The sequence below is a fragment of the Larimichthys crocea genome, chromosome XVIII (assembly GCF_000972845.2).
Source record: "Larimichthys crocea isolate SSNF chromosome XVIII, L_crocea_2.0, whole genome shotgun sequence".
Taxonomy (NCBI): Eukaryota; Metazoa; Chordata; class Actinopteri; family Sciaenidae; genus Larimichthys; species Larimichthys crocea.
This window is the reverse complement of record NC_040028.1, coordinates 4043700-4067607: the sequence shown is the minus strand read 5'-3', so window position 1 is coordinate 4067607 and position 23908 is coordinate 4043700. Positions and strand designations below refer to the sequence as shown.

General features: G+C 42.7%; 1 protein-coding gene across 1 annotated transcript in view; it reads left to right on the top strand.

Annotated features, from left to right (window-relative positions):
- LOC104928669 (rho GTPase-activating protein 20) overlaps positions 1-23512 on the top strand; it is a 29546-nt gene extending 6034 nt beyond the window's left edge. The window contains exons 3-15 of the mRNA XM_010743006.3: positions 4068-4244; positions 5851-6000; positions 6581-6622; positions 6873-6957; positions 7135-7212; positions 7384-7450; positions 8021-8230; positions 12059-12249; positions 12693-12857; positions 13806-13915; positions 14149-14338; positions 18929-19043; positions 20039-23512. Of these exons, the coding sequence (XP_010741308.3) occupies positions 4068-4244; positions 5851-6000; positions 6581-6622; positions 6873-6957; positions 7135-7212; positions 7384-7450; positions 8021-8230; positions 12059-12249; positions 12693-12857; positions 13806-13915; positions 14149-14338; positions 18929-19043; positions 20039-21735 (3277 nt within the window). The 3' untranslated portion in view covers positions 21736-23512. The remainder of the gene's footprint in view (positions 1-4067; positions 4245-5850; positions 6001-6580; positions 6623-6872; positions 6958-7134; positions 7213-7383; positions 7451-8020; positions 8231-12058; positions 12250-12692; positions 12858-13805; positions 13916-14148; positions 14339-18928; positions 19044-20038) is intronic.
- The last annotated feature ends 396 nt before the right edge of the window (positions 23513-23908 follow it).

Below are 23908 nucleotides of genomic sequence, written 5' to 3'. Positions count from 1 at the left end.
TCAGGATATTACTGTTTATTTGACCCCAATTCTGATCTCAAGCTGAAACCTAAGCCTGATCTAAAATAAGCTTTTAAAAGAGAGAGAAAGTTTGGTTTGATTGTCGTCGTTCTGATTGTTTGAGGACTTTTGGTCTTCGGAATGACACACAGCTGCTCACACCTCATGAAAAAGACATTTCCTGCTTTTAATAATGAGCTCTGCTAAAGATATCACGGCTTACAAGCCCCGTGGTCACTGAGTGAAAAAAAAAAGGAAAGAGTTTAAATATTCTGACCTCATCCTCTGTGGGTGTGTGTATACCTGTATGTGTGTGTGTGTGTGTGTGTGTGTGTGTGTGTGTGTGAACATTGTGTGCCAGCCAGAGAGTACATTATAGTTTGCCTATGGAAATGATGTGGTGCTGTTGGACTCAGCTCAGGGTTAGGGAAAGCAACAGCGAGGGTGCTCTCCTGTCACCCACACAGGGCAGCGGGACGGTGACATCATCTTTAAATTCCATTAAAGAAGAATAACTCCACATAAAATAAAAGCTGAAAATCATCAGCAACAAAAACTGAATTATTCATGTTTGACAAACGGGCCACGGTTCATTCATTGTTTCTTTTCCAAGAAACACATAAAAAATATTGAATTATAATTTGACTGAAATTCAGAAATGTATCCCATGTGCAGTCATGGACAAAAGCCACCACTGTGGATTTCAGAGATAGTACTGGTAGACTGGTTTCTGTTTCTGCAATCTGCATGTCAACAGGCACACACACACACACACACACACACACACACATACACTGAGCCGTCAATTGCTCCTTGTCTGGACAGCCTTTATCTGAGAGAAAGAGGTCAGACTGCCGGCGATGCCATCCTCCATTTAGAAAATAAACGTGTCGTATTGCTGCAGTCTGATTTGCTACACCGAATCAGCTGCGGATGATAGAGATGATACGGACACACGGAGTTCGTCTCAGGTTTAAAACTGAGCAGATGGGCAGAGTTACATAAGTGCATGTCATCGCTGCCCTGAGGGAGTCGGCCTGCTCGATCTGGGCAGACCAATTGACGTCCGAGGTGACGTTACGTAAGGCCATGGAGTGCATTAGGGTTTTGATGTTGAAAAAAACCAAACTGAATGAGAAAGAGAGAGAAAATCTGTTGAATGAGTGATGGCGCGAGATGAAAATAGGCTAAGGGAGGAAAGAGGGATGAGAGGACGAGGAGAAAGTTGCAGCTGTTTGTCCAGCTGTTGTCCTCAGGGTGTACGCTTACAGGTGTCTCACTGATGATAGTGTCCATGACTAAGACTTTATTTATCTTTCTCATTCCAGCCTCCACACAACCCTAAATCATTAAGCACTCTGTGAATCAGACGTGTGTGTGTGTGTGAGACAGCAGCTCACCCCTGAGTCAAGTTTCACTTCTGTTTCTGGAAGTTTTTTTTTTTTTTTTTTTTTTAAATGACATCACTTCAGTCAATGATGACTGGTAGTTAGTCATAGCATGCAACAACTTTGTAGTTCTTGATTTTAGTTCTTGTAGTTCTTTTCTTATTCTTCTCCTCATCGGCTGTCTAAAGGTGGAGAAACATGTGATTTACTCTGTGATTTATGCTGATCACCTTTATATTTAGATCATGCCCAGTGCCGCTTAATTATTCATGCTGGGACATTAGTATGCTGTGTTGTGTGGTTCATTGTACACCAGCCCCTTATTGTGTTCTAAAAAGTCAACAGTTCCCCCCTTCAGTGCTGTGCCTTAACAAATGTGTCCATGTATTCGCGGGCAGCCTGAGCACTCAATTTATCAACATCACATGACGTACAATGGAGCCATTAGCTGCTCGTCCGTCACATTCAAAGGACGGCTGGCTCAGCTGTCAATCTTACATTCAGGAGGGAGGGATGTGTGGTGAATACGGAAGATGTTGTCTTTTTTGAGAGGCAACGATATGTGAAAGGGGCTTTACAGGAAGGTTTGTATCAGTGTGTGTGTGTGTGTGTGTGGGCTCTGCCAACAGGAACGTTTCCTGGTTCTGCCTGGACAATAAGAACAGAGGAGGATGTGTTGATGAAGAAAGAGACTAATGCTTCATAATGGTGAACCTCCCAAAGTTCGTCTGCGGTGGTCTTTTACCCTTGTGCTGTCCTCCTGAGGTGGCATGTGACACGACATTAAGAGAGCGGTGGCTGCCATGTTGAGAGATCTGATAGATGCTGAGCTTTGATGCTGAATGTCAAGGACAGAGAAGGCTCATTTTAAACTTTCTGAACTTTGGATGAGTCCTGTCACAGAATAACTATGCTGAAAGAGTTGACACCAAAAATGAGGATTTACAGGTTGTTGCTGCGTCCTTGACAAAGTAAGAATGAAAAGTTTAAGTTATAGCCATGGAAGGGAGCACGAGTTATGTACGATATGCCACATGAAACATTTTTTGCTTTCTCACGTAACAATAGCTGTAGCTGATTCTGTAATTGTTTTGAACATCATGTCATATCCTCCTTTACACATTTTTCACAGGATAGTTGCATAGAGTTTTCAACTCCTGGTCCCATCGAGCATCAACGCATTATTGGCCACATTCGTGGCTTTTAATTGAATTCACTCAGCCCCCTTTGGATTTATTTTTGGATAACACACAAAGACTGACAAAAAGAGAAGCACTGCAGTGCAGTTGATGTTAATTAATTACATAACCACCATCACAACCATCACTTACGCACTGTAGCTTGCAGGATTTCGGTGTATGACGACTTGGAGTACAACTGTATGCTTTCTTGAAGGGGAAATGTGTGTGTTTGTGTGTGTATCAAGGATGTCCATGTGTAAGAGTAGACATGAAGCTATGTTTAGAGGTGGGTGTGTTCATGCGTGAGAGCAGACAGTGTGTGTTCATGTTTGTGTACATAAAAGAGACAGAAAGGCAGTGACAGAGATAGAAAATGTGTACGTGTGTGTGCGCGCAAGTGGAGATTTTAAGTCTTTTATCTGGTTGTGGAGGGTAAACAGGAAAGGATGGAGCCCTCAAACTATTTCCTCTTCCTCTAGAAATCCCCCCACTGTTTTCATCAGTCCATCACTGGCACACATCGACAGGAAAACAGATACAAGATAGACAATTTGAATTCAAACGGAATTCTAAGAGATTACTGTCGCTAGCAAGAAAGGAAGAAAATATCTTGAAATAACTTTTCAGAACAATAGTTACAAAGCAAGAAAGGAGAAAATAAAAAGGGGGAAACAAAAGACGAGGCACAGAGACAAGACAAACAAGAGTTTTGGATGAACCGTTAATTTCATTATTTACCTCACAAATAATAGTAGAAGTTAGTAGCTGTTTAGAGTCATCTTTGTGCAGTTTTCAAACGTGCAGATAGTAATACACGACTGCAAGTCCAAAAATCTAATATTTATTCTCCTGATGATGTTTGACTTTGTGTGTGGTTGCAAATGTGAGAAATCAGTGAAGAAAATGTAGTAAATAATGAGGTAAATGTTCCATTTAATTAGACTACAAAAACTGTTTGGACGTTTTATTTTCACAGTTGCAGTTGCAGTTTTCCAAGTTGGCTTCACGGGTCTCATGTGTTTTAGTTTCATGCGTGCTGCCGTATTATTATTCCACTCTCTGAAAGAGTTTGGAAACTCCCCCAGTGCTAATAGAGCACAGTAAAACACTGGAATTAATTAAACTAAATAAAAATTGTTCAAGGTTTTTAACCCTACCCTGGTAAACGCATTCTTCAGTGTTCATAATAGTTCAATAATGTCTTCTGCACGTTCTCATTAAGAAGCTACACGGGCTTCTTCTGATAGTCACTGGTCAGTTGTATTGTATCACTTATTAAGCATTTCGTGGTAGTTGTTTGGCCATCCTGGGAACCCCTTGAGACAAATTTGTGGTATTGTTATAAAGATAAAACTGACTTGAATTTGAGACCAACCACATCCAATGAACCACATCACATCACAACAGAAGCACGCCTTCACACATCCCGACCACTCATTTGTCCTTTGGGGATCGATAGTATATCTCATTGTTTGCGTCTCTTGATTTTGTCTCCCAGGGAAAGCTGCCTGACACCAGTCAGCCCCGAGTCCTGTCCCCTTGTCCAGGCCTTCCTGGCTGAGTGTCCAGGCCGTCAGTTCCTGGGCCATGCTCAAACACAACTGAAGACAGGCCTGCAGACCCAGGACAGACACCTTTTCCTGTTCACCGACACACTGCTCGTCGCCAAGGCCAAGTGAGTTCCCTTCTGTGTGTCTTTGTGAAATGACAGCGAGAATGAAGGAGTATATGTTTATGTGGTTGTGTGAGCGAGAGGGAGATGGAAAATTGAGACAGGGAGACGTAAACAGGAAAAAATAAAGTGAAACGAATTTGAGACAACGAAGCAATGTTTCATCTGTTCCTTGTTTCTCTAAAGCAGAGAGAGAGAAAAAAGTTTGTACAGGATGGAGTGACATCCTTCTTCTATTTTTCCCTGAATTCTCCTTCCCTTACTCCCTTCTTTCACTTCTCCCTGCCACATTTTCTCCCCAGTATATAATTATTTCCCAGCCAATTAAATCCATATGAAGCCTGGCTCAGATCAAAGCCACAGTGGCCTGCCTCGGGCCTACAGTATGGAGCTCCCCACCCACAAACTGCACAAACTGCAGCACACACAGATTCAAAAATAGAGCTCATTTAAGTTTTTGAAGTCCACAAACACACACATACACACACTAACACACACATAAAAACACACAGACATAGAACAAAGTTCTGCTCTGTGTACTTATGTACTTACTGTACACACACCCATCAATGCAGACGCAGCGGGACCTCTGTGGTCATGTGCCAGTGGGCGGAGCTGACCCTTCCAACAGAGTATACACTATAATTGACTATTACATTGTGGCTGAACATAGGGTGAGTTAAAGGAATGTGTTGGTGTGTGTGTGTGTGTGTGTGTGTGTGTGTGTGTGTGTGTGTTTGACAAAAGAGAGAGAGAAAAGAAATTAAGTGATGTGTATGTGTGTTTGTGTGTGTACAAGCAGGGAGAGCGTGTGTGTATGCCACATGCATGCATTTGGAGCTTTTCCCTCTGTAATCACAGACGTACTAGTGGATAAATACACTTCTACTGAGCATGCTTGTCTTAAAATGCTGAAAATAGCTTGATCTTTTTATAATTCTTATCTAAAGCATTTCCCGAAGAGCTGCTATGTGTTAGAGGTTTGTGGAAAAATGTTAAATGAGGAAAATTAAAAGTTAGATTGCAACAGTAGGGGACCCCAATTTATTCCTTGTGGAACCCCTTGATAAGAGTCTTGAAGGTTTTTAATGCAACTTTCACTGATTTTCTTTTGCAATGTTTCTGTCATACACAGATTTCTCCTGATTTTATTGTTTTATTGATTGGCTGATTGGCAGATTATTAATCTACTCAAAAAACTCAATTGCTATTATAGAAATAATGAAATCTTAATGGAGCTACATAACTAATAATAATAATAATAACAATAATAGTATTTTAAGGTGCACTCCCAGTCCTCATTTAGATTCCTAGTGGTCTTCTCAGTGCTGGCCTGGTGTATCTGGAATCTTCATCGCAGCAGGGAGAAAGGCCATTATCTGGGTAGTTGGGATCCTTAATGATTCTCCTAGCCTTATTTCTGGAGTGTCTAGTAAAGATGTCCTTATCAGAAACATAAAGATTCTCCCTTTTCTGTTTCTTATCATAGTAAATTGAAGATCTTTGAGTTTTGGACTTTTGGTCAGATGTACAATTACATTTAGTTTAGTGTTAGTCAGAGCTAATTTAGTCTAGTCTAGCTTAATGCATCACCCTGTGTCTTCTGCAGGTCTCCAACTCATTTTAAGGTGAAGGCCCAAGTCCGAGTGTGTGAGATGTGGACGGCTAGCTGCATTGAGGAAGTATGTGAAGGAAGCACCAACCCAGAGAGGAGCTTTGTCATGGGCTGGCCCACCTGCAACTGTGTGGCCTCTTTCAGGTACTCACATTCACACACACACACACAGTACAACATAAACGAGTTTTCACATTTGAGATCACTTAATTTCCTCTCATATAAGTTCATTTGGTACATCTGCTCACATTGCATGATAGTTATTCACTTCAAGCACAGTAAGCATAATTTCTGTCTCAGTCGCTCCAAAGTACACTATGTTCTGAGGTGCTAATGCACAGTATGGTAGAGAACTAAAAACTCAACCCGCAACCACAAAATCCCTAAACCCTTAAGCGTGAATGCAGTTCCCAGTCGTAAAGCTACTCAGTCCGACCGCAGTAAGTAAGGCTGGAGTAGATAACCACACACGCACAACAGGCATAAACTTGCAACACACATACAAATACAATCATATACTGTGTATCTGCGCCTTCGTCAATGCCATACACACATACGTACTCGTTCACACACACTCATTACATTTTCCATCAACAGGAATCCAGTCATAGCTCGGGGTGAAGTCTGCGGTTTTAGCCAGCAGGAGTTGCATAACAGAGGAAAAAACTGTTTTTGACATGATTTCCTCTAAATATGTTGTATCTCTCTCTTTACTCTTCTTCAGCTCTGAGGAGCACAAGGACAAATGGTTGGCACTCATCAAAAGGTAAATGTTTGGTTTTACTCCATGCTATGTCCTCCGGTTTGTTTTGGGATTTTATCTCATAGTTCATGTTGCAAATCAAATTTTCCTCACGGGACAGAAAAGATTAGATATTTCGTTGATATTTTGCATGCTGGCATTAACTCCAAATGTTAGTCTCCCATATCACAGCGCTGAATAAACTTCCAAACTATCCAAATGCTATTTTTATTTTAACATTGACCTCTTTCCTTTGTTTTTCCCCGACACACAGCCGGCTAACTGAGGGAAAAGAGAAGGACGATCCTAAGACTATTCCTCTGAAGATATTTGCGAAGGATATTGGAAATTGTGCATATGTAAGATATGTTCTTCCCTCTGTGATTTTTATTGCTGCTATCAGCACAAACATGAATAATGTTTGATCGCCTAGTCTGTCCTTAAGTGGGTAATTATAGGTAACGAGCAGGGCTACCATTTATGCAACATACAAACAACTAGATATTTCCATAATGTTTCTAAAATGTTTCCACCAGGCCAAGACACTTGCGGTCAGCAACACTGACAGCACCACTGATGTCATTCGCATGGCTCTGCTCCAGTTTGGAATATCGGTAAGTACGCAAGATAATCGGCTCTACATCCACTGATTATACTTTGAGGCGGTGTTAAAACGAATTAGCATTTATACATCTGTAATTTTGTACCTTGGCAGGTAAAAGAAGTGGCATTTTTCATTAAAATGTAAAATCAATTTGGTAAACCTGTCCTTTTTCCCTCTCCAGGGCTGTGTTAAAGACCACCGGTTGTGGGTGAGCTCCAGTAAGGACGATCCTCCATACCCTCTCATCGGTGAGCCCACCTTTCAAAGACATCATGTAAAATCTTTCTGAACCCTGTGGGGTCCTATCAATGGCCGTATCAATGTAATCATGGGTAATTGCTCGGACCCCAAAAGTTTAAAAGAACATAAGAACAAACTACTCTTTTCTCTTAAGACTCTCCCTTTTTAAGCAGTCTGAACAAAAAGCACTTCACCTCCAATGGTGCATGTGTAAAAGAAAGAGTGTGCAATTACTTCTTAAATTCATTAAGTAAACAAAAAACCTTCCTGTCTCATCCCTCCCATGGTGAATATTTTGAAAAACCAGGAAGAGAATACCCACAGTGTAAGTCACTACTGTTCAGGCATCAACAGGACACCAAAAACTCAAACATCTGGGAGCATTTCAGAGCACTTAGTCTTTTGTCACAGTGGTATTTCTTTTGTTCTTGAAGTTCTCACTGAATTCTTCACATCCCAACTGAGTACTGCTGATTCATCGCTACACAGCATAAGTTCTACCCTAATTTATCAGATGCACAAACTGCACATACACAGAGCCATGACCTCTAACCTCTGGACATTGACCTCTCATTCAGGCCACGAGTTTCCCTTCAGCATTAAGATGAGCCACATTCGGGATGGTGGGAGCAGCGGTGGAGGACTGGGAGTAGGAGCAGGGAGGGATCCAACGAGTCCCACAGATTGTCCAGGGGTGCTGCTGCTGGACCAGTGTCTCCCCCCAGACACCCAGTGCCAGTTTATCCTCAAACCCAGCAAGGTTGCCCCGGGGCAGGTGCCACTTATAGGTAAGACAGCTGGTCCGGATTATAGTTCCCTTACTTAGGGTCAGACACTTTTCATGAGGTCACATGGAGACATATCCAGAACATAAGTAAAGATATTTAAAAAAGAAAAGCAACTTTTTATGTTGGTGACTTCACATAACTATATCAGTAGTATCAGTAGATTATTAGTAGTAGGTGTATTGCAAAGACACAAACAAACAAACAAATTCAAACAAAAATCTGTATCTACTTATGGACTTCTCTGCATCAGACATATAAAGTAAGAGCAGTAAGTATGTGCTGTGACAAAGAGCTGTGAAAGATATACATTTTTTTCAGGACAGTTGAGGTTTTAAAGTAGATGGTTGGTCTGTGTCAAGAATCCATCCACAAATCTAATTCTCTCTGAAACCACAAAAAGAAATATGAGGATACAGAAGTATTAATGCAGAACAGAAAGTACTTCCTCTGAATTTGTTTCACTTACAGAAACCTTTTTACTTTGTTTGCGCTCGATCTTGACACAGAAAGTCGTCATCTGAGGGTAAATCAGAAGGTGAACAAGAAGAAAAGGAGTCAAGGAGAACGGTGGGAAAGTAGATTTTAGCGGACGAGGGGTTACAGCAGGGGTTAGGAGAGACGTAGTTTGAAAATAAGAAAAACATCAGACGGACAAAGAGGAAGAAACCCCAGAAGGGATGGATGAGTGTGAGAATAGGAAGATGGAAAGTAAAAAGAGATGACACAGCGATTGAGTAAGTCTGGGGGTCAACGTAGGTGAAGGAAAGAGAAACAACACACTGTAACAGATAGAAAGGGAAGAATTTACAGAGGGAGACTGAAAAGGGGACCTCAAAAGAGAGAGAGGCAGAAAAATGAGGAGGAGGGGAAGAAAGAAAAACAAGAGGACGGCGGACAGGAACAAGGACGAATAATGGGGATACAGAAACCAGGATGGAAAAAGGAGGAGATGAGGTTTAGAGGAAAACAAGTTGAGGAGAAAAAGTGTGTTTTCCAGTCAAGGAGGCTTCAGTTTGCCAACCGCAAGCTTTGCTTCAGATTCCTTCGCCTCCAGCATAACAGCATCTTACATAATCGCTCCAACCCTACCGCCATGGAGGCCTAATCGCTCACACCCAACCTGAAAGCTAGTGTAACAAATATCTGTTTTTGTCAAGCATTAGCTGTAGCAGAAGATGAGTTGTGTGGAGAGGCTATGTGAGGCTAGTCAGCAGTCAACTTGGGCATGTTGGAGAAGTCTGCCTTCAGGCCTTTGGAGGGCTTTGTGCCAGAAACCGTGATTGAGAAGCGGCACATTTTATACGATCCACAGCACCCTTTTTATGAAAAGAACAAGGTTTGGAAGGAAATCTGGGAACTGCTACGAGTAAGTTCTCCAACAAGGCTGATAAAAGTTTGTCACTATGACATTGCTTGAAGCGTATCTGGACAATCTTTCACACTCCATTTTCTAGAGTTTGCTGGACTGTATGTGAGGAAGCAGTGTGATACATCTTTGAAATGAGCATTTGTGGCAGATTCGAGGGAACCCAAGGCACCAACAGGAACTTCTCTAACATTCAAGTTCTGACTGAACTAAAGAGGCCTTACAGGACAAAGGTGATCGGTAATTTAAGAGCGTACTGCACACTAAAACACCAATTTAACACAGTGGTTGATTCAAACTAACAATGCACTGTTTCCAAATTCAAGCGTTGACCTGTTGTGGTACTTTCTCTGAAAGCAGAAAGGAAACTTTTTTTTGGTCATATGATAACTAATATTTAAAATAAAAGGAAGCATTTAGTGTCACCTTTGCGCACATGACAGCTGTCAGTGTGTGCTCTCAACACTTTTCACTCGGCACCAGAGGAGTATTAAAGTTTGATATCCAGTCCAGCTCAAACTATAATTATGCCACAAATCCTAGGATTTTCCATAATGCTGGTTTGTCAGTGCTCAATAGTCTGCCTGTTGTCAAGTTAGATAACCATTGTTCACAAAAATACACAATACAGAAGCCAAAGTGGTTCATCCGCTGGAGCTGCGGAGGACAACACTGCAGTGTTGCAACTGGCATCTCTAGCATCGTCAGTTTGTTCTAAAACACTAAACACTGAAGATCATTGTAAAAATTAAATATCCAAATATTATATATATATGGATATTTAATTTAATTTAATTTTAATTTAATAGTTTTTAATTTTTAATTAATGTACAATGATACAAAGTCTTGCCCAGCCTTAGACTCTCTTAGAGTTTGTGTTTTATTCTCCATCATAGTAAGATGACATTGCCCACCCAGTCAGCGAGTAGTCTGTCTGTTTCCTCATCCACTCTCTCAAAAAGAAGTTGCCTGACCAGAAAGCTGTACTGATGTAACACCTGATTTACAGCGAGGTCATGTTTTTCTTGATGATGTCAAGGCCTGCTGAGAAGTGCCAGAGCAGGCCGACAAATTCTGTTACTGTTGAACTTTGTTCCAGAGTGTATTTGGGCATGACGCCACGGCACATCGTTAAATAATGAATTCTATGTGAGGTATGCCACATATTTATTGGGCCCTTGTGGGTTGCTGGGTCCTCCACCCAATGAAAGAATATTTGGTTTATTAAGGGAGTTCCACCCTTGGATACAAATAACAATTGCTTAATAAACATAAATGTTATCGTTTCATGACTGCTGGCAAATCAAAGTTGCGACGATTACATATCACTACAATGACCCTTTAAAAGATTTACTGCAGGGTTTGCAATTGTACAGATGTCAGCATGAGGTCTTAGAGGCATTTTAGAGTTATCACAAAGTACCACAATAGTGCTGATCTTTTATTGAATATTTTTTTGGATAATCATTTTTATCTTTATTGTCCATTACAAGTTCCCAGACCCGAAGCTGACATTGTCAAATGTTATGTCATCTTTGCTTCATAAATTATCTTAATGGTTGCTGCTAATAAATGAGTGTGAATGGTTCCTCTATGTTCCCTGTGATGAGCTGAAGACTTGTCCTGCACCTCTTGTCCAATGCCAGCTGGGATAGAGTCTATGACCCTTATAAGCGGTTACAGAAAAAGCATGGATGGATTTTCAGAACTACTCTATAACAGCTATCCGTACTCTATTCGATCTAGAAAGTCTCCTTACAGTTGTGTCTTTAAAGTCACGTTGATTAATGTTTCTCGTCACACTCACTTGAAGTCAATTTGCATCAAGATCAGACCAGACACTAAATGTTTGCTGTTCATTCTCGTTAACGTCCTTCAGCGCACACACAGTACGCAGTTTCGTAACTGCGGAGACACACTGAGCTGTTATGTCATAGAGAAGATGTAGACAGACTTTAAACACAAACAGCACAGGTAGACATTGTGACCCGACACCACGAAGCAAACACTTGACAAGGAACACACAGTCACAAGCCTGAAGACACACACAGAGCCCCATACATGCGCATATGTTTTCACACACAAAAGCACACACAAACTTCAATTTAAATGCTGCTCTCGAGCCTGAGGGCATGTCTGCATATGTGTGAATCAGTGGTTCTTTCTTCTTTAGTTCTGTCGCTGTCTTGTTGGTGTCTTTCTCTTAAACAGTATCCCTCTGTGTTTTCTGTGTCACATAAACATCTTTAGGTGTGATTATTAGGCTGAAATTTTGTGGACAGACCGGGCATTCATGTGAATGGAGTCCAATGTCTGCAACTTTTAGTCTAAATATCATGTAATACATATTTCAAAATCATTACATAGGTTTTAGTTTTGCAGTTGCATTCCAGTGACTTCAACATGCATTGCTCAAGCGTCTGAAACTGCAGCTCACCTCTTCCTCTTCTCTCTCCCCGCAGAGCCTGGTCAGCAGAAGTCTTTTAAGAGAAAAAGGTCTCTGATCAACTGGCCTTTCTGGAAAGGCTCCAACACACAGCTGGACAGCCTGCCCCTGTCTCCGACCTCACTCTCCCCCACTCAGGGACGGCTGTTCGGACGACCCCTGAGCTCTGTCTGCTCTCCAGACCACGGCCTGCCCAAGCCTGTCATGGTGAGCTGAGTGCAGGTCACGAAAGCCAGCAGGAGGGGTCAGGACCCTGTTTGAAAGGGGTCACGGGATGGTTTGGGGTATATTTGGGGAATGGGAGAAGTAGTATGGGGAAGTAGATTCATTTTTTGGAGATTATGTTTTCATGTTTATTGCTTGTTTGTACCAGAGATACGAGGGAAACAATACTTCCATTCTCTGTCTTGTACATATGGCAGTGTTGACAAAAAAGTTGATTTGACTTGACTCGAAATAAATAATGGACATAATAGAGAAGTGAAACTCCAATCTGTTGAATAAGCAAGTCAGACTTTGACCTCGGCAACAAATGCCCTTTTAGAAAGTCCAAACATGCAGAGTTACCCTGCTTCATTCAGAATATTTTCTAGAAAGATCACGTGAAGAGACTTCCTGTGGGTAACCTCACATCTCCCGGTTCCCTCCAGGACATGTTGGTGTTCCTGTATCTGGAGGGGCCGTACACACGGGGCATCTTCAGGCGGTCAGCTGGGGCCAAAGCCTGCCGGGAACTTCGGGACAGGCTGGACAGTGGGACAGAGGACCCGGAGATCACACACCAGTCTGTGTTTGTCATCGCTGCTGTCCTCAAGGTAACAGACACACACACATTCAACCACATTACAGCTCTGCCCCTGTCTCACTGGTTTGAAACCAGACAACAGAAAGCAGGAACGAGTGATGTGCGTCCAAAGTCACATAAGTCCAGACAGGATAATCTGTCTCTGCACAGCCAGGCAGGCTGCCAGTCACACACATACACACACACACACACACAAACACACAAGGTGCTCATTGTTCAGCACCCAGGCTGAACAGCCACCGTAGCGTTGGGCATCCAGGGAGCAGCTGAGCTGTTCGGAGTTTTATACAGAGCTGATTCATCTCCACTCTTTGTTGGGCTTTACCTGTCTCTGCACAATGGAGACTGATTGTGCCTCACCTGAGACGAAACAGTCCAATGACAGAACGTTCGTCAATGCCAATCCTGTGTTAAAGTAGAGATACAGTAACATCGATGTCTTTTATCTGTCTATTTAAATTATTTTATACAGTGCGGGCACAATGTTGTTAAAGGGTTCCTTTAATTCCCATTCAGGATGTACTGTGTGTCTGTTCTGCTGCTTTGTCTGCATTTGACAGAGTCATATTTTATTTTGACCTCATTTCCTCGATGGCTATTTCTGTTAAATCCTCGAGGTGTTTCGTGCACAAGATGGCCTCATTTCTTTGATTTGACGTCATTATTTATTTAACTTTAAAAAGAATATATTAGAACTTTTCTCAGGTTTGTTGTTCATATACCTGATCAAGATTGAAGATTGAAATGTTGCATGAATCCAAGATGAAACAAACACAGCAGCGTTTGTACGTTGGAGATTTCTGCATTTATTAGACTCAAAGATGAACTCAGTGTCCTCTTTTTAAGAAAGAACAGAGGACAAAAAAATGTTTGAAAATCATCCAACCGGAACACACAAAAATAAATAAATCAATTAAAAAATAAATCTCAGTTCATTCATTCATTGTTTTTTTTGTAGGACTTTCTGCGAAACATTCCAGGCAGCATGCTGTGTGTGGATCTGTATGACCAGTGGATGGATGTGATAGAAGGGGAGGGTGGAGAGGAGAGGATGCAAGCTGTCCAGAGGTAAGAACGCTCTCTTCAAATCCTAAAATGTTTACTGCCAAAATCATACTGCTAATTTTCAAATAATAATGTACGATGTGTTGCTGTCTCTTTCTCTCTCTCATGAGCACCTTACACACATCATTATAACCCTTTTTTCATTTAATTATTAATAAAGGAAGAGTTCTCACACACTGTGAGAACAAGGACCAGCGACAAAGTGTTTGAGGATGTGTTTTGTGGTCTCATCTCAGGTTGCTCCACCTCCTGCCCAGCGAGAACCTGCTTCTGCTGCGACATGTGATCGCTGTGCTGCAATGTATCCAACGCAATGCCCACGACAACCAGATGAACGCCTTCAACCTGTCCGTCTGCATCGCTCCCAGCATGCTTTGGTCTCCAGCACCTAGCACCCCCGAGATGGAGGGGGAGGGCACCAAGAAGGTGAGGATGAACACAGATGGATTGCGCCAGCTAATAATTCAATCTCAATTTGAGGAAATATGCTTTGCATTGAACATACGTGCATGCAAGTGATATCAATCTTCTTATCTAACTCTTGGCAAGAAAGCGAATGAATGTGTTTCCCAACATGTCAACCTGAACAACACCCTGAGCTGGTGTGTGTGTGCGTGTGTGTGTTGAGAGACTTGCTGAGACAGCGTGCAAACGCTGAGGAATCTAACATTTCAGTGGAAGCAAACTGCGTCAGTGCGAGTGTGTGCGTGCTGCTGTGATGTATGAAACACGTGTGACCAGACAGACAGGCGGGTCGAGGCATTTCGATGTTAATGACACGAATGAAGCGTGTGTGCGCATATATGTTCACATGCACACGTAAGCGCTTGTCAGACTGGAAACCATTTACTCCCAATCACTGTGGAGAGTTTGATATTTGATTGACAGGCAGCCAGCGAATCAGAAACTAGTTTTATCTGTTATATGACAGTTCTTTTTCCTGACATAGAATTTCTCGTATTTTTGCGGGGTTAACACTGCTCAGTCTTCCTCCCACACATCTCAGCAAGCCACGTTAACCTGAACTGACTCAAGTTCTCAGCAGTGGCTGCAGCCAGAGCCCACAGAGGAAGCCCCCTCCCGTCCACCAGAGCCTATTGTGTAGTCGCTAAGACGTAAAGCATACAAAGCTTTTTGATTTGTGGTCCATTTGTAAAATCACAGTAATAGAGTTACACATAATCTCAGTGGGTGGCTGGTTTGCTTATCTTTTCAAATGTGTGTGTGTGTGTGTGTGTGTGTGTATGTGCGCCCACTTGAGGTGGTTGAGGTTCATTGAGAAAACATGCAAAGAATTTCCTACAGAATCCTGAGGCCAAGTGTGTGCTTTAGTGAAAAACTGTGTCGCTGAAACACTCCACTTTCTCTCTTCACACACACACACACACACACACACACACACACACACACACACGCACACACACACAAATACCTTCAACAGCCACAAATACCTAAATATCTCTTTCACAAATACTCCCCTGATAACACTTTCCCTCTCGCGCACTGCAGCCCGAGCACAGGCGGCCTTTTTTCTGGGAAAAAACGTTAAAAAATAACAAAGTGAGATTTCGACATTTCCCGCGTTGTGGTTGGAGCCAGGGGCCAATTTAAACCAGCGTGGGGCCCTGGCCGTGTAATGGCTAGTTTCCAACCTTGTCTTGGAGACACGTGAAAGCTCAGTGTTGCCCAATTCAGTCTCTGTGTCGCTGCCTCTTTCATGCAGCATATAATTTAAATGTTTTTGGCGAAACGTTTCAGAGGGTAAATACAGCTTTAGCTTGTGTATTACTTAAGATGGAGACAGAGAGACAAATCATTCAAAAGGAAGTTGTTTTTCTCTTGAGCTGGACCAAACTGCTTCTGCTTTGTTTTTTAATAAAAGTGACTTTTTTACATTAACACAGTATCCAGTAGAGGAAATAACAGAAGTGTGATGCGGTTGACCAATGACCTCAGAAATTCTCAGAAATGACCAACTAACACACAGCTGTGACATCTCTCAATTCAAGCAAACACCCACGCACATGTACAGATAGTGTATACGCTCTGTGTCTCCTATTGTATCCTATTGTATACTGTGGCAGTTGTTCACCATCAACCTGCATTCATACTGCACACAAATACTTTACAGCGTACGGCTGAATTCTTTCTGAATGCTGAGAGAGCGCTTAAGATAACATCCTACTGAGTTAAAGTAGAAGGGGCAGTTTTGAATGGGCTGTTGATGGAGGAGTGAAAGTGTGCTGGATGCCCACAGGCTCCTCTGCAACAGTGCTCTGCAACACGTAGCAGTTCTCTTTCTCACTGACAGTGAGGAATGCTGAATGAGCGATTGAAGGAGGGCAGGAGAATGACTAAATGGGGCAGATAAGAAGGTGGAGTAGAAAACTAAAGAGGGAAGAGGAGGGGAAAGAGTGAAAACTATGTAAAGAAAAAGGAAAGGAAGTAAAACGGCCTGTAATTTAGTGAGATATATCTTGTAGTGTTCTCTTACTTCGTATAGAAATTCATCCTCGTCAGGGTCACATGGAAATGCAGTTGAAACAATAGTTATGTAACCTAAACACCTAAAATACTGTACCATCTAAGACACATAGACGTTTGACCTACAAATCACTAAATCCGTGAAGCACAGATTATATAATTGACACCAATGACCGTTTACTATTGATAAACATTATTACATTGAAAATGCTTGTCAATGATTTGCTGTTCTTCAGGAATGAGACAATCCACTGTGCACTGATAACACAGTGTGACAGAGTAGGAACAATATCTAAAGGTAAAGATATCTCACCTGTATTCACAAACCGGTTCATGCTCTTTAAAGTGATTGGGTAGTTTCATCCTCCCCCTGATGAAAATCACTGAAGTGACTCATGAAAACGATGTCGTAATGTTTGCACATACCACGACTCAGCAGCTGTGGGTAATCTACCTGCAAATTTTATTAGTGTCGGCTATTTTAGAGGCAATGAGGAATAATCACAGACAGATTTGTAATTCATACTCGCTTGTTGTGTAAGTGTATGCTAACTGTCACTGCAGGTTATGGATAGCAGCATTGAGTATTACCCATAATCCAAGGAAAATGTGGCCTGAGGGCTTTCATACAGCAGTCATTAGTACATTTGGTATCTGAAGAGAGGGTACACACAGAGGATATGAAGCCAGAAGGTTAATGTTGCGTTTGCGCTCTGGAAACAGTTGTTGGGGGGGATTAACTGTCCCAGATTGCTCGAATGAAACTACTGTGGAACTCATTAAGTTATATAACTCTGTAAATACAGCTCTTGTTTCCCATCATTGTCAGGTAAAATGTGAACAATTTTCTTTTGGAGAAAATCCTGAAGGATATCTTCTGTAAGGGACTGCGCTCCGCTCTTTTGGGCAGTCAGTATTCTGTGGGCTGCCTTACCAGAGGACATGAAGAATTATAAGTGCATTTGAAAAGCTTTAAAGCCAAATTGGAAAATCTGCTAAAAGCTACTCAACTGCCTGACCACTGACTGCTTCCTGTTAGTGCTGTTCTAGTACTGTTTGTACAGTCCCATTCAAATCAAATTAAAGGACCATCTGTGCTACTTTTTCTATTGTCTATTATCAGACTTTTTGGAATTCAAACAAACAAACCAAAAAAACACAATGCACCGGAAATAATTTCAACCTGTTTCTGATAAAAATCAACAAGAACTGACTGTCAGTATCCTGAACATATGTGAAGTTGTAGTAGAAAAAGGAAACGTTCTTGAAACAAGATTTTAATTGAAGTGGTTACAGGTTAAGTTAGGTCATCACCCTTTTTTTTAAACTTGTTTTTTTTTACAATAAGACTCTTAACGCTTGAAATACTTCACAGTGCAGCCTGGTTGTGCACGGTTCATCCAGATGGACTCTTCTTCTATCACTGAGTCATATGGACACCATGCAGATACGAACAGACAACATCTGGCCCAACAAACAAACAAAGAGGGAAGCCCTGAAGTGTGTTTGTCCTCACTGTGTTCTCCACGGTGTCAGAGGAAAAACAAATTATAAACTCACCAGGATGATTTTAGTGGAAACTTTCCACTGAAATGTGGGTGGATATGACTCCAGCGTTTGTGAGTGGCCGTGGCGTTAATCGACTATTTGTGTCACAGGCGCGTCTTGTGTGTTCAGTAAATTTTGTCTGCTTAGTTGGTGGTTTCAGCCAAGTACAGCGATTTGTTTGAGGACTGATTCCAAAAAGAAAAAAAAAAAATGCACAGACGCTGTCGGCACGTTTTGAAACTGGATGTGGTGCCTGCTCTCAAGACTTGGACATATAGTTCTGGAAGCCATATGCAAAATGTATCATTCCCTCTATGGCAATATCTTTCAGAAAAGCTACTATCAAAAACATTGCATTGAACAAGCATTTGAAAAAATGATAAAGCTAATACATGATGTCATATCTTATTATCAGGACATAAACCAGGACTGGGAAGAAGGAGTTTGGTGTTTTCTTGGTCTGTGGAATGCAAACACTCTTATAGTTGGGAGGTCGACATCGGTACAAACAAACTTTTCTCACAGCGATAATATAGGACACATGAGCAGAAACTTTTGACAGCTGTTTGGAGCTGGTACTATGTAGTTATTTAGGTCAGCAGACAACAACACAAAAAAACTACAGACTAGTTTTATTTGCAGTGTTTTTCGGGGCGCCATCATACGCAGTTAATGTCAAAATGTTCACCAGGCGGTGCAAATATAATGATGCCATTTTGTGTGTGTGTGAGTGTTTTTGCAAATCTTCCAGTTTACTCAACATGTAGTGCCGACATAGAAATTTAGAAACTTGCTTGCTGAATTATTGCAGAACTTTGGCTGGTTCTCGGAGGAATTGCCTCAGCAAATGAAGTTCTGCATAAACAGTAACAGAATTACATCTTTGTCCAGCTGTATAACAATGAAAACAAATGGTCAGCAGCTGCTGCAGTGAAGCAAAGAAAAGTGTTCTTGCTCTAACCCCGTAATGTTTTCTCCCTGCAGGTGTGTGAGCTCGTTCGCTTCCTCATAGAGAACTGCTGCAGCGTCCTGGGAGACGACGTCACAACGCTGTTCAGGAGCTTCAGCCAAAAGAGCAGCAGCAGTGACCACGGATCAGGTAAGAACTGAACGCCAGCGGAGCAGAGAGGAGGACAGGAATAGATGCTGAGTGAAATAACTTGTCGCTGACTTATATTGAAAATGTCTGGTAAAGAAGTAATGAATGAAGCAAAACTTTTGAACAACAGACAAAAACACTTAATCAAAGTGTGTGTGGCTAAACAACCACCCCTAACTTCTCTGAAAGAGCTTGTTACCTCACAATGCTTCAGTGTGTTACACCTCAAAATATAAGACTGTGTGTGTGTGTGTGTGTGTGCGTGTGTGTGTGTGTGTAATTAAATATCCAAGGCTCTTTCAGCCCCATTGATTGGGGTCAACAGGCCGACCTGCAGTAATTTCAGTGATTGCAGGGTCACAGGTGCTGATTAACGCAGCAACATTGAATCTCCTCATTCATAAATACTACTAACTTTCCTCCTGACGCTATAAATAACCACCAGAGGTCGATGAGTACGCAGCTCGATGACGCTCTGTCCACTGTTCCCTTTGTCTCTAGCTGTGAACTGTGGCTTTGTTTTGTTTAGTTCAGGGTTCGAGATTCTTCATTTCTCTCAGACTGCTCTTTTTGAGTGTTGTGGATGAAGTTTGTACCAGGAGAGAGCAACAGACTGTGGGAGTAGTTACGCTTTCTAATTATTGTGTAGGTTGTCGTGTAAATAAAAGTTTGTCTCAACTTTGGTTCCTAATTTTCGTAGCTAGAAAGCAGAAATATGCAAAATTGTAGGATACTGGCATGAGGAGGGATGTCTGCAAAAGCCGTATAATTTGAGGACTACTTCTCTATTATAGGATTTGTAATGGTAAAGTAGTACTGGCAGGTGAAAGCTTGCGTATGTTGTTTGCTAAATTATTGTGTTTTTCTGTGTATTTCTGGATTGAATTCTCTTGATCTTAATTTGATGATTCCACAGTTAACCACTTGTTTTGTTGAAGTCTCAATAATATTCTTTTCCCCTCCCCTTCCTTTCTTTTCAATCTTTCTCCTCCCAGATGTGTCGTCCTTCCAGATGAACGACTCGTCCTATGACAGTCTGGAGAATGAGCTGAATGATGACCCTGAGTCTCCCTATCAGGACCAGCTGCCCCTTCGTGACAAGGACAAGCCGGACAGCCGCAGTCGTGACTCCGTCATCACCCTCAGTGATTGCGACCCGGATCCCGACCCTGAGACTGACCTCCTGCTGCAGCTCCCCCTGCTGGCCAGACCCAGAAGGTTCAGCCCCGCAGTCCGACAGCCTCGACCCCGCCAAGCCAATGGTCTGTCACAGGGTCCCAGGAGGCTAAGAAGGAGTTCAGAGCCCGCTTTGGCCCTGGTGAGCACAACGCCCCCCGGCGTAGTGACTGTTCACACCGGTAACCACCACCTGCCAGTCAGGAAGGCGAGCTATGATGCCGCCATGGAGGGGGAGGGGGAGGAGGATGAGGTGTTTCTGGAGCAGCGGCTGAGCGGCCTGCAGCTGAAGGAGGAGGAAGAGGATGGATGTGAGAAGGGAGGAGCCAAAGTCCAGAATGGTGGGCGGAGGAAGATGAAGCACGCCCCTCCACCTCCTTTGCGACTGGATGCCAGCTGTTCCAGTCTGTCGTCACCAGCAACCTCACCCACAGGCTCCTCCCTCAGCTCTTTAGACTCCGCCTTCTCACAGTACTCTACTGACTATGCCACCAATGGGGTGATTTCATTGGCTGAGCCTGCTTCTCTCTCCCCTCTGTTTCCTGGGCGGCCCCAGCTGTCGCCCAGGGTCTCCCCTCCTCATAAGGAAGCCCCGCCTCATTGGCCACAGCCCACCCCACCTCCTCGGACCAGCCAAACCCAATCTCACACTCATGGCCTCCACCCTAACACATGGCTCAAGAAGGAGCGCCGCCTGTCACTGAGGCAGTCTGATAATGGACACACGGAGGAGGACTCGCCTGTTGTAAATGGGAAAACCCACCAAACCAATAATGGCTACCCCGCCAGTGCCCAGGAGGCCACGGCGACAAACCAAAACTGCCAGCGGAGATCCAGCTGCCCTCCATCCTACCAGCAGGCTCTGCTGCAGCTGCAGCACAGCCGATCTCCTTTCTACAAGGGGACGGAAAAATCTCTGACGGTCAGAGAGCTGAGGCAGCTCCACGACCAGACCTGCACCTACAGACCCCAGAACCCAGCCTCCCCTAACAAACCGCACACAGGAAGTGAGGTCACACAGAGGCGGACTCGAAACGGGTGTGCACAGCCTCCACAGGGGGTTTTCTATGGACAGAGCACCACGACTCTGGTCCTCCAGAGGCAAAAGTCTCACTCTCTAACTCCAGCCATGGAGGGACACAAAGAGGGGAGAAGCCTTCCCCGTCGAGCATCTGAACCTGTCAAGGTCACTGCGAAGTTTAGTCCCCCCACCAGCCACACTCTGGACAGACCTCGTACTTCAAAAGGTCAGCCCCAAGATGGCAGCCTGAGGGTGTCAGAGGTGGAGCCCAACCATGGCGAGCCACGCTTCTGCCTGTCTCCCTCTGCTACCCGTGCTGTAAGGGACTACTTTTCCTCCCAGGGTCAGGAGGATGCAGACGCCTGCCTGAGAAGGAGTCAGGAGGTGGCGCTGGCTATTGTACAGGGGAAGAGGGAATGGCAGAGCAGGCGGTGCAGTGACCCAAGAGTGGAGGAGTTTGACCAGCTCTTTTTTGCAGAAGAGTCATACGTGTAAATGGGAACTTTGTGATAATATTCCTCTATATGCTACTTTTTTCTGGCAGTAGTCAGCCCAAAACATAAATGGTTATGGTACATCCAGGGTTTCAGATTTTAGGTACAGTTACACTTCAGTGTTGCTTTGTAGCACCGTTGGGACCCTCAAAAATGATTTATTGAATACTGAGGCCCGATTTAGTGAATTCATTGTAGAAAATATGGCATCTCCTTGGACATCTGGATCCATAAACAATCATAAAAGCTGTTGTCAAAACAGGTCAGCATTACAGCTCTTGTGCCAAAATCTGGTTCCTCTGAAAAATATTTTTCTCTGGCAGTGTGTCCTTGTTTTTCCTTTGGAATATGTCACTGCTTTTTCAGCGCTTGGAGAAGAAAACGAAGGAGGCAAAGTTCTTGAGAAATGAAAAAGAAAGACCAAACCAGTTTTTTAGAAAGAATGTTAGATTTTTTTTATGAAGCCAGCAGAAACATAGCTGATATTTGCAAAACATATTAAAAACTTCTTTAAAAGGTGGCTAAATCTTTTTGTAAAAAGGTCAACATTTTTGAAGAGATACAAATGTTGTTCTCTCAACAGCAGTAATGACAGCAATATAGACATCAGGGCTTCTATGTCTTCATGCCAATACTATGAACATGCTTTTACCTTCACCCACAACACCTGTGATGTTTGAGTGCCAGAGAAAGAGCCGCTGTACATACTTATTACATCTTAGTCTATTTTAATGGTGTTTGTACCTTTTAATCACATCTGTAAAGTGAAACATTTTTTTCCCCACAGGGTGAAGCGTTGTGGCTGTCTTGAGTCAGTGAATCAATTGGGACGGTATTTATTCATATGAGCCGAGTTTCCAGACACACAGCACGCAGTGTTCAGTGTCCTCTGTTGCTCTGGTTTATATCGCTGTGACCTGGGAGGGAGGGGAGGGGGGAGGAAGAAGGAAAAACTGTGTGTGCATGTGTGTGTGCGCACAAAGTCAGAATGATGCTGAATATGATGCGAATATTCACAGCGTGTCCTGCAGGAATGTGAGAAAACTTGTGCCATTGAGGGAGAAATCTCCTTTATTCTTGCTTTTATAGCACTTCAAAATGGCAAGGACAGCCAGTGTGTGTGTGTGTGTCATCATTGAAACAGTTTCTCTGTTGTATGTATGTTTTGTTCATAATAATGATAATAATAATAATATTAAGAAGAAGAATCTTTTTGTCTCAGTGCTGCTACCACTGCAGTACTGATTTCTAAGGTTACACTTAACAAATGGCCTTATTTTACTGTGTCATTCATTCATTTGAATTATGTAAAATGAAACCCTGTAAATAATGTATTTTTATCACAATGTAAGAGCAGTTTTCACAAGCATTACAACAGTGTTATTACTGTATGAACTTAACAGTTTTTCCAGGATCACACACTGGAATAAGGCCAATATCATGTTGAGTGTTTCCACTTTAAATGGTCTAAAAGTATTTTATCCTGTGTTATTAATATAATTCTTATCCTCCATTACAGTGAATTTGTGTTCAACGTGTATAGTTCTGCATATTTATGATACAGAAATACATTATTATATATAAATCTATTATCTTGTTTCTTTGGTATGTTGTGTTGTGAGAAAATCAAATGTGTATTTTTGTACATGCCAATTCTGCTGCTGCTGTCTCTATAGAAAGTATATTTGCTACAAAACGCACCATTTGTATATTGTGTACATCTGATGTCCAATGCTCACAGGAACAAAGTCTCATTGATTTTAATAAATGTTGCTCTTGTGAAAATAACTGTTCTTTAGCGTGGCTGTTTGAAGACTACAATGTGGTATGTCTGCAGGGATACAGGGGAGATTAAGAATATAGTTTAGGGAGAGACCAATGACAGTATAAAGAATGTACAGTGTATCTGTGACGTCACCCATGGGTGGGGGGGCCTCTGGCTACCTCCATGTTGGAAGTCCTGCCTCATAGCCTACAGGCTAATATAAAAATCGGCAGACATGGATCATCGCCCCATCGCCCCACTCAGCCTGAGTGGGGCTGAATGAAGCCTGGGTGCTTAAACAAGCCATTGGCAGCAGAGATGACTTTGTTCAGATATTTAAACAGTTTAATGATGACACAGAGGTAATGTGCATTGCAGGTGAGGCGAGCCTGTGGCGCTGTAACCGTGG